We start from the raw sequence: 11,585 nt of genomic DNA on the forward strand, positions 1-11,585 counted from the left end.
TCAGGAGAACCGAGGCCCAGAGACGGCAGCACTTGCCCAAGAGGACACAGCACGAGCAGGAACCCAAACCGGCCCACCGAGTGAGCGGCCCCCTAGGGGTGAGCGGGCCTGGGTCTCCCTCTGCTTGCACACCTCCAGCCATGGGCCGATCCCCACGTGCAAGGGCCCCGCCAGCGCTGGCCGGTTTAGCTCCTGGGTTGTGGGTCGTGGTGGGCTGTGATCCCTTTGGACGGGGCGGGGACAGGGTGGCGAGCTCACTCATCCTCCCCTCCTTCCTTGTCCCTGGCCCCAACCCCATTTCCTGGTGTTCCCACCACGTGGAAACTCACTGGACCCGGCCCAAGTCTCCGATTCCCAGATGCCCAGCAAGCTGTGGTGCCCAGCGCGGACAGTGGACTGGGGAGGTGGCGGGGAGGAAATGGGGCTGCCGGCGGGGAAGAAGCCCCCGGCGGGGGTCCGTGGGACAGAAGTCCTGCCAGCCACCGCTGGAGGGAAGGGCCAGGCGCCGCTGGGCGGGGGTGGGGGCTGTTCCCATCGCCCATGGCCGCCCCAACCTCAGGAGCCCACCCCACCTCAGTGCTGAGGCAGGGGTGTAGACATCTCAGCGCCGAGGCAGGGGTGTAGACGCCTCGTGCTGGCGCCCAGGGTGCCCTGTGTGGTCCATGTTCCAGCAGCCACTGGCGGACGCAGGCCTCTGCCCCCAGACAGTCTGTGTCGTTCAGGGGCAGGGCGCAGCCGTCTCGCACTCAGAGCCCTGTCTGCAGCGGCATTGGCAGCCTCGGCGGGGAGTGAGGTCCCTGTCACCTGGAGGCAACAAGCAGCCGCCCTCCCACCCTGCAAGCCCTCTCCCCTCCCCCGGAGCACCCATCACTCATCGCTCGCTTACCCACCGCCATCACTGAGGCCTGGCTCGGCACTTGGCCCAGTGCCTCCGGGCACCCAGGCTGAAGGCAAGGCCACGAGCAGACACCGACGGGCGGGGTGAGGGTGACACAGGGAGGGGGACTGTCCCTCAGCCTCCACGGGGACCCTGTCTTCCACCACACCATCCCCACACACGCATGTGCAGTTACACGGAGACTCAGCCCCCCGTGCTCTGCACACACTCACACAAGGCACCAGGCGTCTGCACACGCGCCCATCGGGCCGGCAGCACTGGCAGAGCTGAGCCCTCTCCTTCCAGGACGCCAGTCCCTAACCTCCGTGCACTCAGCAGGTGGCAGGGTGACTGACAAGTGGGGGAGGGAGTGAGCACCAAGCATTTGGTGCACGCCTGGATGAGGGCATGGCCGACCAGTGAGCAGCTAGGAGGCCGGGATGGGCCTTTGGGGTAGAAGGGCCAATAGGCAGTGAATGGGCAGATGGATGGGAGAGGTGGACGAAGGGTTGGATGGGTGAAGGGGCAGGAGACAGGTGAGTGGCTGGAGATGGAACCACGGCTAAATACATAGCTGGGTGGGTGATGGATGGACAGATGGACGGATGGATGGACAGACGGACGGATGGATGGACAGGCGGATGGATGGATGGACAGACGGACGGATGGATGGACGAGCGGATGGATGGACGGACGGATGGACAGGCGGATGGATGGATGGACAGACGGACGGGTGGATGGACAGGCGGATGGATGGATGGACAGACGGACGGATGGATGGACGAGCAGATGGATGGATGGACAGACGGACGGGCGGACAGACGGACGGATGGATGGACGGGCGGATGGATGGACAGACGGACGGATGGATGGACAGGCGGATGGATGGACAGGCAGATGGATGGATGGACAGATGGATGAGCAGATAAAGCAAATGAAGGTGGGAGGGAGCCAAGGTAGATGGACGAGTGGCTGGCTGTGTTGGAGACGGGTGGGCGGCTGGGTACAGGGCAAGACAGGCGGGCATATGACACATGGTGAACAGCAGCTCCAGGAATCACAGCCACGTCCCTGCGGCCACAGGGAGCCCTTCGGGTGGGCACGCGGCAGCACCCCTGCTCCTCCTCCAGAGAGGCCCGCTTCGTCCCGGGCCCCCGACACACACAGCCCGAGCCCACACTCCACTGATCTCACAGAGCCTGAGCCCCCGCTTTCTCCACACTGGGCCCGGTCATGCCGGGGGGAGCGGATGTGCTGTGTGCTGGAGGACACTGGGCTCATCCCGCTGGAAAGCAGCAGCGCGGCGCCCGTGTTGTGACCACCAAACAACGTCCCAGACGCTGTCAGTGTCCCCCGAGGGCCAGGGGGCAGGATCACCCCCACTGACAATCACAGACACAGCCCCACCCCCTCCCCAACCCAGACAGCAGGGCTCACTGGCCTGGGACCAACCAAGCTTGCCCTTGGAACGGTGAGCCACCCTCAGCGCCCTCCGGCGACACAGTGGGGCCCTGCCAGGGACACGGGGCAGCTGTGGCACCCCACCTCCCCACCTCCACCTGGCTCAGCACCCCCCGCCCTCCCCCACCGTGGGCCAAGCCTCCCTCCTTTCTCTGATGGATGCAAGCCAGCGCTCAGAGGGGCCCGGCTGTTTGCCCAGCATCACACAGCACACACCCAGAGGGGGTGGATCGTGAAAGGGATGTGGGGAGAGCGGCGGGAAGACATGCCACCGATCAGAAAGATGCACCCATTTCTCCCCCAGGGGAAGCACACGAGGCCACGCGTCTCCGTGCAGGGTCGTGAGGTGCAGGTCAGAGCCGGCTTCCGCCCCGGAAGGACAGATGAGAAAATCCCATCATGTGGCCAGCCCCTGCCCCCAGGAGCAGCTGCCTCGCCCTCAACCAGCTGAGGGCCACACTGGCTGGTCACCTCCCAGGCCCTGGTCTGTCAGGTGGGCCATGTCCCAAGCCGGCTGAGCTGCCAGGAAGAAAGGGTGCACCCTGCACATAGTAGGCCCCTTGTCCCCCAGCTCTCCAGAATCTGGACCCCAAATGTCCTGTCCTTGTCCTCCGTCCCTGTCCTGCCCCAGCCCACACCCCAGGCTGTTATCAGCATCCCCGGTAACCCCGCACTCAGCTGAGCCTTTACCCAGCTGCTCCCACAGCCAGGATGCCCCCCCACGTCTCCCCCTTCCCTGTGGCCAAGGCTACCACACCCCAGCCAGGACGAGTGGACCTGCCGTCCCCTAAGGGTCGCTCTGCCCAACCTGTACCCCATTTCACCGCTCAAGAGTGGACTCTGCCTCCCCCATCAGGCTGGGGACTCCTCCCTCAGGCTGAGCTCAGCGCCGGGCGCCCAGGCCTGCTGTGCTGTGGCTCCACCCGACGTGGCTGGGCAGCCCTGGGCTCGCCTCGCCTGGGGTCAGATCCCTGTCCAGCACAGAGCAGGGCCTCCCTACACTCTCTGAGTCACTCGGTGACCAATCCCCGGAGAGCAGCAGCAGCAGGAACTCCCGCCCAGCCCCCAGCCCCAGGTTCCCGCCCTCAAGCATCCTTCATCCTACTCCAGGAGTGACCGTGCCCTTGTCCCATCCCCGCTGGGCGCCCTTCAGTGCCCGCCCAGGGTGCGCCAGGTCAAGTGCAAGCAGCAAGCCCCAGGTCAATCACCCCCTCGCCCTGGTGGGCTTCAGCAGGTGCCCAGGCTGGGCCAGAGGCTGCCTCCCCACCTGCAGGGGTCCTTTCTACAGAAATCTCCGTGCACGGGCACCTGAGGCTGCCCTGGGGTCAGACCCGCCCCCTGGCCTGGGTAGCCTCCTCCGATTGGTCACCTGGCCTGCCTTGCTGGCCAATGAGAACGCAGCGTCCACTCTGGCCACCCCGCGCACCCTGGGAGACGCACTTGGTGCTGACTTTTATTTCTGAGAAAAACAACCTTCTCCACACCAGATGGAGAGGAGGACAATTTCCCACACACGCGGCTGCTTCCAGCGATGCCTGCGTCCGTCTGGACGGGGCCGTTAGGACAGGGCTGGAGGGGGAGGGCCCCCGCCCCTCCTCAGAACCCCCTGCCCTCCCAGCCCCGGGGGAGGAGCCAGGGGCCGCTGGGGGGCAGGGAGGGGCTGGCACAGGGCTGGGGTGGGGGTCCGAGGGCAGTGTGGACGCTGGGCCTTCTGGGGTGGAGATGAGGGCACAGCAGGTGCAGGCCCAGGAGTGAGCCGGAGCCTCAGAGCAGGAAACGCGCGGGGAACAGGCCTGGGCTGGGGGAGAACCAGGCCGCGGGGGCCTCGAGTCCAGGTAAACGAGACGATTCTGGGCCCAGAAGCGTTAAAGCAATTAAGGAGTGAAGGAGGCAGGGCGAGGGCCGCACAGCCCCGCCTGCACACAGCCTGAGAAACTCCGCTTCCGGCACCACCCACAGGAAGCCCAGGCCCGAGGCGGGAGTGGGCGGTGGGCCCAGGGCCCAGGTGGCAGGGCTGTGGTCTCCTGGTCCAGGGCTCTCTCTACTGCAAGGGGAGGGCAGGAGGGGCCAAGGACAGATCAAGGAGGAGCCTCCAGGGCATCCCACATGGACACTGGTTCGAGACCAGGCTGCTCCACTTCCCATCCAGCTCTCTGCTGTGGCCTGGGAAGGCAGTGGAGGATGGCCCACGTGCTTGGGCCCTGCACCCGCATGGGAGACCTGGTAGAAGTTCCTGGCTCCTGGATTCAGCCTGGCCCAGCCCCGGCCATTGCGGCTTTTGGGGAGTGAACCAGTAGATGAAAGACCCCTCTCTCTCTGTCTCTTCTCTCTAACTCTGCCTGTCAAATAAAAAATAATAATTTTTTTTAAAAGGGAGACGCTCCAGGGGGTTCTAGAGGACTTCGCTCAGTGGGCTCAGACCCGTGGTGCAGTGCCGAGGCAGCCTGCGCAGAGGCAGGGGGATGGACTACATGACTGGGGCAGGGGAGCAGGCTCTTCCGCACTGGTGGCCTCATCGCTCCCACACCATATTCCCAGGTCTCCCTCCGCCAACTTCTGGGGACAGCACATCCCCACCCTAGCAGTCCCCAGGCCTCTCAGACCACGGCCAGGACACAGTTACCCAGCTGCCCAGCCGCCCAGCCGCCCAGGCCCCCGCCAGCTCCGTCGCCAGCCCCCACTGCCACCCGGCACCTGCCTGTGCCTGCCCTGCCTGCTCGTTCTACCTCTGACCCCTCTCACCCAGGGTCTCTGCGGCCCCCATTTCACAGATGGACAAACCGAGGTTTGATGAGGGCAAGGGGCTGATCCACACCCAGCCGGCCAAGAAGCCAGGAGCAGATCATCATTCACAGGGCAATGACAAGCCGCAGGCCCCAGGGACACCTCTGTGTCCCCTCCTCCCAAGGCACCGGGACCTGTGCCTGGGCCACCGACCCGTCTCACCACAACCCACAGGCGCCTCATGCCGGCCCCCGGGGAAGCATCCCCACGACAAATGGTCACAGCCATGTCCCCCACGCAGTGCCTGGCACACCGCACAGTCGGGGACGGCTCAGTGAGGCTCCCAGGACTGGGGTGAGAGAGGAGAGCGTGCACACCCTGACACATACGCTGAGCCCCGGCCCCTTCCTACCCAGTGACAGCCCAGGTCACGGAGCCCAAGAGAAGGTGGCCTGGGCCAGGTGCTCAGCCAGAACCAGACGGCCACGTGGATGCCGGAACACCTGCCGGCCCCAGCCCCGGCAGACACATGCCGGAGCCCGGCCAGGGAGCACAGGTGAGACCCAGGGGCACAGGGCACAGCCCCCAGGGGGCTGGCAGGGAATGGGGGCCCAGGAAGCCCTTTCCAGCCCTCGCTGCCGGCTCTCCCCATCCTGCAGACAGGGAGACCGAGGACACGCGTGGGGGCGGACTTGTCCAAGGTCGCTGGGCGGCTGTGGCTCCCGCCTCCCGGCCAGACTGGCGCAGGCGCCCCAGCCTCCCTGGAGCAGCCAGGAGGCCTTCACAGCCCACTGGCTGCCCCACCACGCATGGCTGCCTCCCACTGCCGCAGGAGCCGGGCTCCGCCCGGGAGCAGGCTGGGGAGGGGAGGGGCCCCAGGCAGGCCACAGAGAGGCCGCCGCAGAGCTGGGGACGGGGGACTCCCGCCCGGCCGCTGGCTGCAGCAAAGCAAGCCCTCTGTCTTGGGTGGCAGCCGTGTCCTGGACAAAAGCCAGGCCTGGGGGCTCAGAGAAATCAGGGTGTTCATCCCAGCTCTGCCACATCCTGGCTGTGCAACCCCAGATAAAAGTTACTCAACCTCTGTGCACCTCACCTTCCTCATCTGTGAAATGGATCTTTGAGGGCGTCCCCCCTCCCGGGGCGGTTATGAGGGTTAACAGCCATCACACGGCAAAGCACTGGGAACAGCACATGCGGCTCCCCGATCGTCCCTGCCTCTTCTGTGGGGGACGCGCTGCAGGATGCCTTGCAGGAATCTCTCTAAGCCTCATTAATCTCCCCATTATAGAGATGAGAAGACTGAGGCTCAGGAAGGCTCTGGAAGTCTCATCTAGGGTGGAAAATAGGCTTCCGATGGATTAGTCATGGCTGCCAGGGCCACCCTGCTGGAGGTTGCCATGATTGATTAGCAATGTCTGCAGTGACCAGGGCAGGGACACCAGCGACAAAACCCACACGGATTCACCTAAGGAACAGAGATTGGATCTGATTTCCCCTGGAGACAATGCACTCCGAAGGTGTTATGTTCTATTCAGGGACCTGTCCCCAAGTCTTACCGAATCTACCGCCAGCCGTGTTGACTCAGCTGTACCTGCGGGCCCTGGTCACCTCTCGGACAGGCATGGTGATAACTGCATGTGTGGCTGACGTTCCGGTCTACAAAGCTCCACTGCCCCTTCGCCTCCCGTGCTGTGTAGCCGTGGAAGGCCAGCGCCACCCCCGCTGGACAGGTGGGGCTCACGGAGGTTAAGGAAGTAGCCCATGGTCACACAGCAAGCCAGCAGGGGGCAGAACCAGCCCCCGGGTCTGACTCAGGTCCCCGCCCCGCCATGAGTCAAACACGCCATCTCCCCCGACCCCCGCCCCGGCACGTCAAACAGGCCCGAGGCCCAGGCCGGGCAGGAGCGGGGCCGACACCCAGCGAGGGTCGCAGCAGCCTGCAGGCTCTCCAGTGAGTCAGATGTGACTCAGGGCCCGGTGAGGAGCTGAGTCAGGGAGCACCAAGCTCCAAAAAGCGGCTGGCTCCGAGCCAGGGCCTCTCGGCACCGGGGACGCGCTGGGCGGCAGGGGGGAGGGTGGGTACAAGGAGGGAAACTGATGGGGCTGGACTCCCCCACGGCCCGGCCCCTCCTGGACGGACAGCCCCTAGAGCCGCTCCCACTCAGCCAACCCTGGCATCCACAGGGGCCCCACTCCCGTCTCCATGGGACAGCCCTCTGCCCGGTTTGGACACGCAGAGAGGGTCGCGGTGATGGAGGGGCTAATACCACTAATACTTCCCTCCTAGCGGCCAAGGACAGGGCTATCCCACAGCCTGAACCCTGCCACACCCCCAGGGCCAATCCCGCCCCCAGAGGCACCGCCACACCCCATCTCCAGACCCAAAGCCAGCCTGACTCCCCCCACACCCCGCGCTGCCAAGGTCTCCTGAGCTCCCGGGCCTCCCCGCCCGCCCCAACTCAGCCGCAGCATCTCAGCCCTGCAGCCCAGCAGCCGCAGCGCCCAGCTCCGCCGCCTGACCTCGGGCTCGCTGGCTCCCTGCAAGGCAGAATGCCGCAGTCTTGAGTGACAGGAGCGCCAAGTTGTAGCATCGCTGCGGCTCACATCTCAACCTTGAACCTGGGACCTGGGACCTGGGACCAGACCCTGAAGTGTGCAGCCTGAGTGTCCAGCTTCTGCCGCCTCTGAATCCCAGAGGTCCCAGCGAGACCTGAACCACCCCGGCCCCGCCTCGGCAGCCTCGGGCCACGGGGCTCTGTGGGAGCCCCCTCCCCGAGCAGCTCCTGGCGTGGAGAGACCCCTCCCCGGGCCAGCCCCAACGCCAGGCGGCGACTCACATGCCCTGAGGGTGGAGATGAGTGAGCCTGGGACTGCCCAGCAACCCAGAAACGTGAAACACCAGGAGGACCCTCCTGGTAGCCAGGCCCGAGGGTGCCTGCCGTGCCTCAGTGGGGACCTCCCTCCCCAGCGAGCTTGGCTGGCTGTGCCCAGCGTCCTATCCACTCCCTCTTCCAAAGCCACACACAGTGGACGGGACCCAGGCCAACTCGTCCACGGGCCTCTCCGTCACCCCCGGGCCAGCTCTGCCTGAGCCCTGCCCCTGCCTCCAGCCCAGAACACCACCCCCCACCCTGACCCGCGGCAGCTCAGAGAGGCCAAGTGACTTCCTGAAGGCCACACAGCACCAAGTTGCAGAGCCGGACCTGCCCCACGGTCTGTCTCTGTTCCGTTGTCTGCCTGGCCCTTCTGCGGCCTGGCCACCCTCCTCGCAGGCTGCAGGCCCTGGGGGTCTCCCCAGTACTCTGTACTAAAACTGTCCCCGCCCTTCATCCCCCCCAGGAGGACTCCCCGGGCCACACCAGCTCTGCGTCCCAAGGGTAAGCGCCAGAGTGACTGTTGGGAAACTCAGCCACTAACGAGGACCCTCTGGCCACGCCTGAGACCTCCAAGCCGTCTCACAGACAGGGCGGCCAAGTGACACCCAGCCGTGCACACCGCCCACTCTCAGGGGCACCCCCTGGCTTCCAAGAGTTGGAGCTCCAGGGCCCAGCACCGCCGGGGCTCGGGCACTGCTACTCCCCCGCCAGCGTCCCGGGCATCCCTGGCGGCTGACTCACCACCGCCCCCACCTGCCCTAGGGAGCCTCAAGCCCCAGCACTCAGTCCGGGCTCCGTTCCACGGTCCAAGCCACAGGCAGGCTCCCCACCGCCCTGGAGACAGCCCGGCTCCTCACACAGCGGGCCAGGCCTGCCCGCCACATGGCACCGCCCTGCCTCCAGTGCCCTCTTGCCCAGGCCTGCAATGCCCTCCGGCCTCCCCTCCCTCTCCCCCTCCACCATTCCTGAGTGCGGGCTCAGCCAGACGCCCCTACCCGCCCCCCTGCAGGGAGCGCCCACCATGCCCAGCCGCTGAGCCGTGGCTGGGGTCCTGCGGTGCACAGGAGAGGCTCGGTCCCTGCCCTGGCCACCTGGAGGCGCCCGGGAAACAAGCATCAGGGGAAGGAATTCCGCAGCCACTGGGTGGCGCTGTGGCACAGCCACCTGTGACGCCGGCACCCAACACCGGGTGCAGATTCGAGTCCTGGCCGCTCTGTTTCCAGTCCAGCTCCCTGCTACTGCGCCTGGGAAGCAGAGGATGATGGTCCAAGTAATTAAGTTCCTGCCACCCACTGGGAGACCCAGATGGAGTCCCTGGCTCCCAGCTTCAGCCTGGCCCAGCCTTGGCCGTTGTAGGCATCTGGGGAGTAAACGCGTGGATGAAGATCTCTCTCTCTCTCTCTCTCTCCCCACCGTGTCGTCACTCTGCCTTTCAAATATATAATAAATAAATAAATTCACAACAAGACATGCCAGAAAACGGAGAGCCTGAGGGGGGATCACAGAAGGCTTCCCCGGGGAGGGGGCGCCACGGCCTGGAGGAGCACAGCGGTGGGAAGTGGGCCCGGGGCTGGGTCAGGACTTGGCTCTGACCTCCAGGCCGGTGAGAAACCATCAGGGGACTGGCTAGGGCCAAGTGGGTGCCCGAGTTTGTGAGCTGGACACTCGGTGAGGGGCCTCTAGGAGGGGGCCACGTCACGGGGCCCCACCCTCGGGAATGGGCGGGCGTGGACGTCTCAGGCGACTCTCGCTCGCCCCTCTGCTCCCCACGTGGGATGAGGCAGCACCGGGGCCTCGCCACACGCAGCCCCTTCCACCTTGGACGCCCCGGCTCCCAGAAGCACCAGGGAGCAACCTCTGTTCCGGGTGAGGCTCAGGAGTCCGTGGCCCCGGAAGAACACGGACGGAGCAGAGCGTGTCTGAGCAGGAGGGGCGGGGACAGGAGCCCAGGAGGCAGGAAGGTGTGAGGAGGCGCAACAGCTCAGCCCTCGCTCCCTCCTCCCCACTCCCATCACCCGTGTGGTCGCCGGCCATCAGAGGGCTCAGTCGCTGGGCGCTGAGCCAGGATCTGATTTATCTGCGCCCCCAGCCCCACAGCAGACCCGGGCTCACGTCCAAGGGCTCCGAGCCTGCCAGCCACCGGCCCGGCCCCGCAGCCATCAGCAACTTCCAGAACCTTCGCATCAGTGGGCATCAGGTCCTCCGTGGTCGGACCTCTGCGCCTCGAGCTCGCTCACCACCACCAGGGCCCAGCAGCCTCACCCAGGCCTCAGGTCTCCCGGCGTGCGCAGACAGCGCCCGGCCAAGGCCGGCCCCAACAAAGGATATGGGTTGCAGACCATCTTGATGCACCAGTTCCGGGGGCTGGTGGTCTGGCGCAGGCAGAAGAAGGCCACAGGAGCCAGGTCTGGGTGTGGGACGTCAGGATCAGCTCCATCCAGGGGCTCCTCCAAGCCTGGAGGGGACGGAGGGGGGCTGCGGGGCCCCGGCTGCTCCGTGACTTCCGGCTCAGCGGCCGGGGCTGTGGCAGACGAGGGCGGCAAGGCGCTCTCAGCCATGTCAGCGCTGAGCAGGGAGCCCTGGGGAGACAGACAGGGGTGCGTGGTGGGGGCGGGCCCAGGCTGCAGGATCAGCCGGCAGGGAGGAGCTGGGGGCCCAGCCACAGCCCGGGGGAATCTGCTCCCAAACCAGTGGTCATAGATCTGGTCGACCTCGGTTTCCGCTAACGAGGAGCCGGGGAAAGAACCCCTTCCTGGGACGACCCTGGGACGGGCCTTTTTATTTTCCCAGCAAGACTGGAGTTGTGTATTTATTGCATCATCAAAAGCAAGGAAAACTTGCAAGGAAAGAGAGGAAGGTTATTGCAAAGACAGACAACGCCAGGACAATGCATGCTACAACAGGAAAGCTGGGCACTAAGGAATCAGACACCCGTGGGACCCCTGGAGCCGGGAAGGAATCACCACAGGCTTCCCGGAGGAAGGCACACCCGAGCCCTCGACGCATGGACCTCCCACCCACCCCCCGCCTGCCAGGGCCGACAGCCCAGAGATGGTGAGAGTGAGACCCAGTGGCGGCACAGGGCAGACCCACGGCCAAGAGGCAGCAGAGCCGAACTACGGTCAGGGCCAGCTTCCCGGCTTTGTCACCCCAGCTGCGCTGTCACCGACTTGAAATTCTTAGCTTTGCATCCAGGAGCCCCGCGTTTTCACTTCCTGCTGGACCCACGCGCCACCCAGCGGCCCTGACTCCCACTCCGAGGCGCATCTGGGCCTGCTCGGCTCAGCAGGGCTGTTAAGCCCATTGTACAGATCGAGACACGGAGGCCCAGAGAATGAAGTGGCCTGACAAGGTCACACCCTGAGCCCGGAGCAGAACCAGGCACTGCTGAGAGGCCAGAGCCCCAGCCCCAGCCCCCAGACCCACTGCGTGACAACTGGTGGTGGCCTCGCCAAGCCGGCTCATAGCAGGGTGCGGGGAGAAGCCCCACCGCTCCCAGGAGGCTACCAGTCGCTGCAGCCGTGTCTGCTGGGGTGCCCTGAGCCCTGGAGCCTAACAGTGCCAGGCTGGGCAGTGGGAGTGCGAGATGAGGCCCACAGCCCTGACGCCCACCCAGCCCAGCTGCCCGGAGCTGCTGCGCTGGGCCA

At 65.7% G+C, this 11,585-nt stretch overlaps 1 protein-coding gene across 1 annotated transcript in view; it reads right to left on the reverse strand.

The window, feature by feature from the left end:
* The window catches only part of CACNA1I (calcium voltage-gated channel subunit alpha1 I), a 77,996-nt gene extending 67,500 nt beyond the window's left edge, over nucleotides 1–10,496 (reverse strand). Inside the window, exon 1 of the mRNA XM_062201947.1 lies at nucleotides 10,267–10,496. Within this exon, the coding sequence (XP_062057931.1) occupies nucleotides 10,267–10,496 (230 nt within the window). The remainder of the gene's footprint in view (nucleotides 1–10,266) is intronic.
* Nucleotides 10,497–11,585: the final 1,089 nt, after the last annotated feature.

This window comes from Lepus europaeus, chromosome 10, assembly GCF_033115175.1.
Source record: "Lepus europaeus isolate LE1 chromosome 10, mLepTim1.pri, whole genome shotgun sequence".
Classification (NCBI taxonomy): Eukaryota; Metazoa; Chordata; class Mammalia; order Lagomorpha; family Leporidae; genus Lepus; species Lepus europaeus.